The 1326-nt window shown below is 39.7% G+C and overlaps 1 protein-coding gene across 1 annotated transcript; it reads left to right on the top strand.

Annotated features, from left to right (window-relative positions):
• Positions 1-5: 5 nt before the first annotated feature.
• Positions 6-1320, top strand: LOC119346971 (disease resistance protein RGA2-like; the record flags this gene model as incomplete). Its single annotated transcript, XM_037616019.1, has 1 exon — positions 6-1320. A coding segment is annotated over one exon (1315 nt), but the record flags the coding sequence as incomplete, so codon positions are not given.
• Between the last annotated feature and the right edge of the window lie 6 nt (positions 1321-1326).

Here is a 1326-nt window from a genome sequence, read left to right on the forward strand (position 1 = left end):
AGAACGATGACAATGCAATTATGCCTGCCTTGAAGCTTAGCTATGACTTTCTTCCTTTCCATCTGCAACAATGTTTTGCCTATTCTGGATTGTTTCCTGAAGATTACAATTTCAGAAGTGACGAGCTGATCAGTCTATGGATTGGACTAGATATTTTGAAACCCAATGGGCAAGACCAAATATTTGAAGACATAGGTCTGAGCAATTTAAATGAGTTAGTCATCCATGGATTTTTCAGAGAAGAGAAAACTTATTATGGTATGCGTTATGTTATGCATGACCTGCTGCATGATTTGGCATTGAAGGTTGCATCTCATGATTGTCTTAGTCTAAGTCTCCCTAGTGTTGGATCAGTAGAGATTCAGCCAACCACCCGTCACTTGTCTATAAGCACATATGGTTTAGGTAAATATGATGAAGTGTCTGGTAAAAAATTGAAGAGTGAATTGGAAGAACTAAAGACAAGATTTAAGGTTGAAGAATTGCAAGCATTGATGTTATTTGGAAAAATGGATGAAGGTTTTTTCAAGATATTTGGTGATTTTTTGGGGGAAGTGAACACTCTTCGTGTTCTTCATTTGCCCAAAATGCTTTGTCCCGTGGAGTTCATGTTACATAACTTTTCGGGACTTCTCCACCTACGATACCTATGTCTAGGGACACATGACATCCAGATTCATTTACCACTTAGCATCTCTAAAATTTATCATTTAAGGATTCTAGATCTTAAATGGTGGAATGGCAGTCGTGATTTGCCTGATGACATGAGCAACCTTGCCAAATTGTGCCATTCTTATGTCCCAAATGATGATAAGCTTCATTCTGATATTTATAATGTGGGAAAGCTTAAACTCTTAGAAGAGTTAAAGGTATTTGAAGTCAATAAAAAATGTGAAGGGTTTGAACCAAAGCAACTAGAGCACTTGACCAAGCTAAGGGAGCTTGGCATCTACAACCTTGAGAAGATAGATACAACAGAAGAAGCAGCTCAAGCAAAACTGATGGAGAAAAATTACTTGAGGAGGTTAACATTGGACTGGGATAGTAAGCGATCTAGTATTGATCCTGGTGTGGAAGCAGCGGTTCTTGAGAGCCTTCATCCACATGGAGATCTTCAGGTGTTGTGCATTAGAGGGCACGGAGGTCCTTCTTGTCCATCATGGCTGGGTGATGAGTTCGCTGCTGAAGGTCTACAAGCTCTTTATCTGTATGGTGTTTCTTGGGAAGTTTTTCCTTCTTTAGGGAAGGCGTGGGATCTTCGTGAATTAAGGTTTGAGCATATTGCCAGGCCGAAGGAGTTTACTATAGAGAAAAGCTTTTGCATGC

This window comes from Triticum dicoccoides, unplaced genomic scaffold (genome assembly GCF_002162155.2).
Source record: "Triticum dicoccoides isolate Atlit2015 ecotype Zavitan unplaced genomic scaffold, WEW_v2.0 scaffold56411, whole genome shotgun sequence".
Classification (NCBI taxonomy): Eukaryota; Viridiplantae; Streptophyta; class Magnoliopsida; order Poales; family Poaceae; genus Triticum; species Triticum dicoccoides.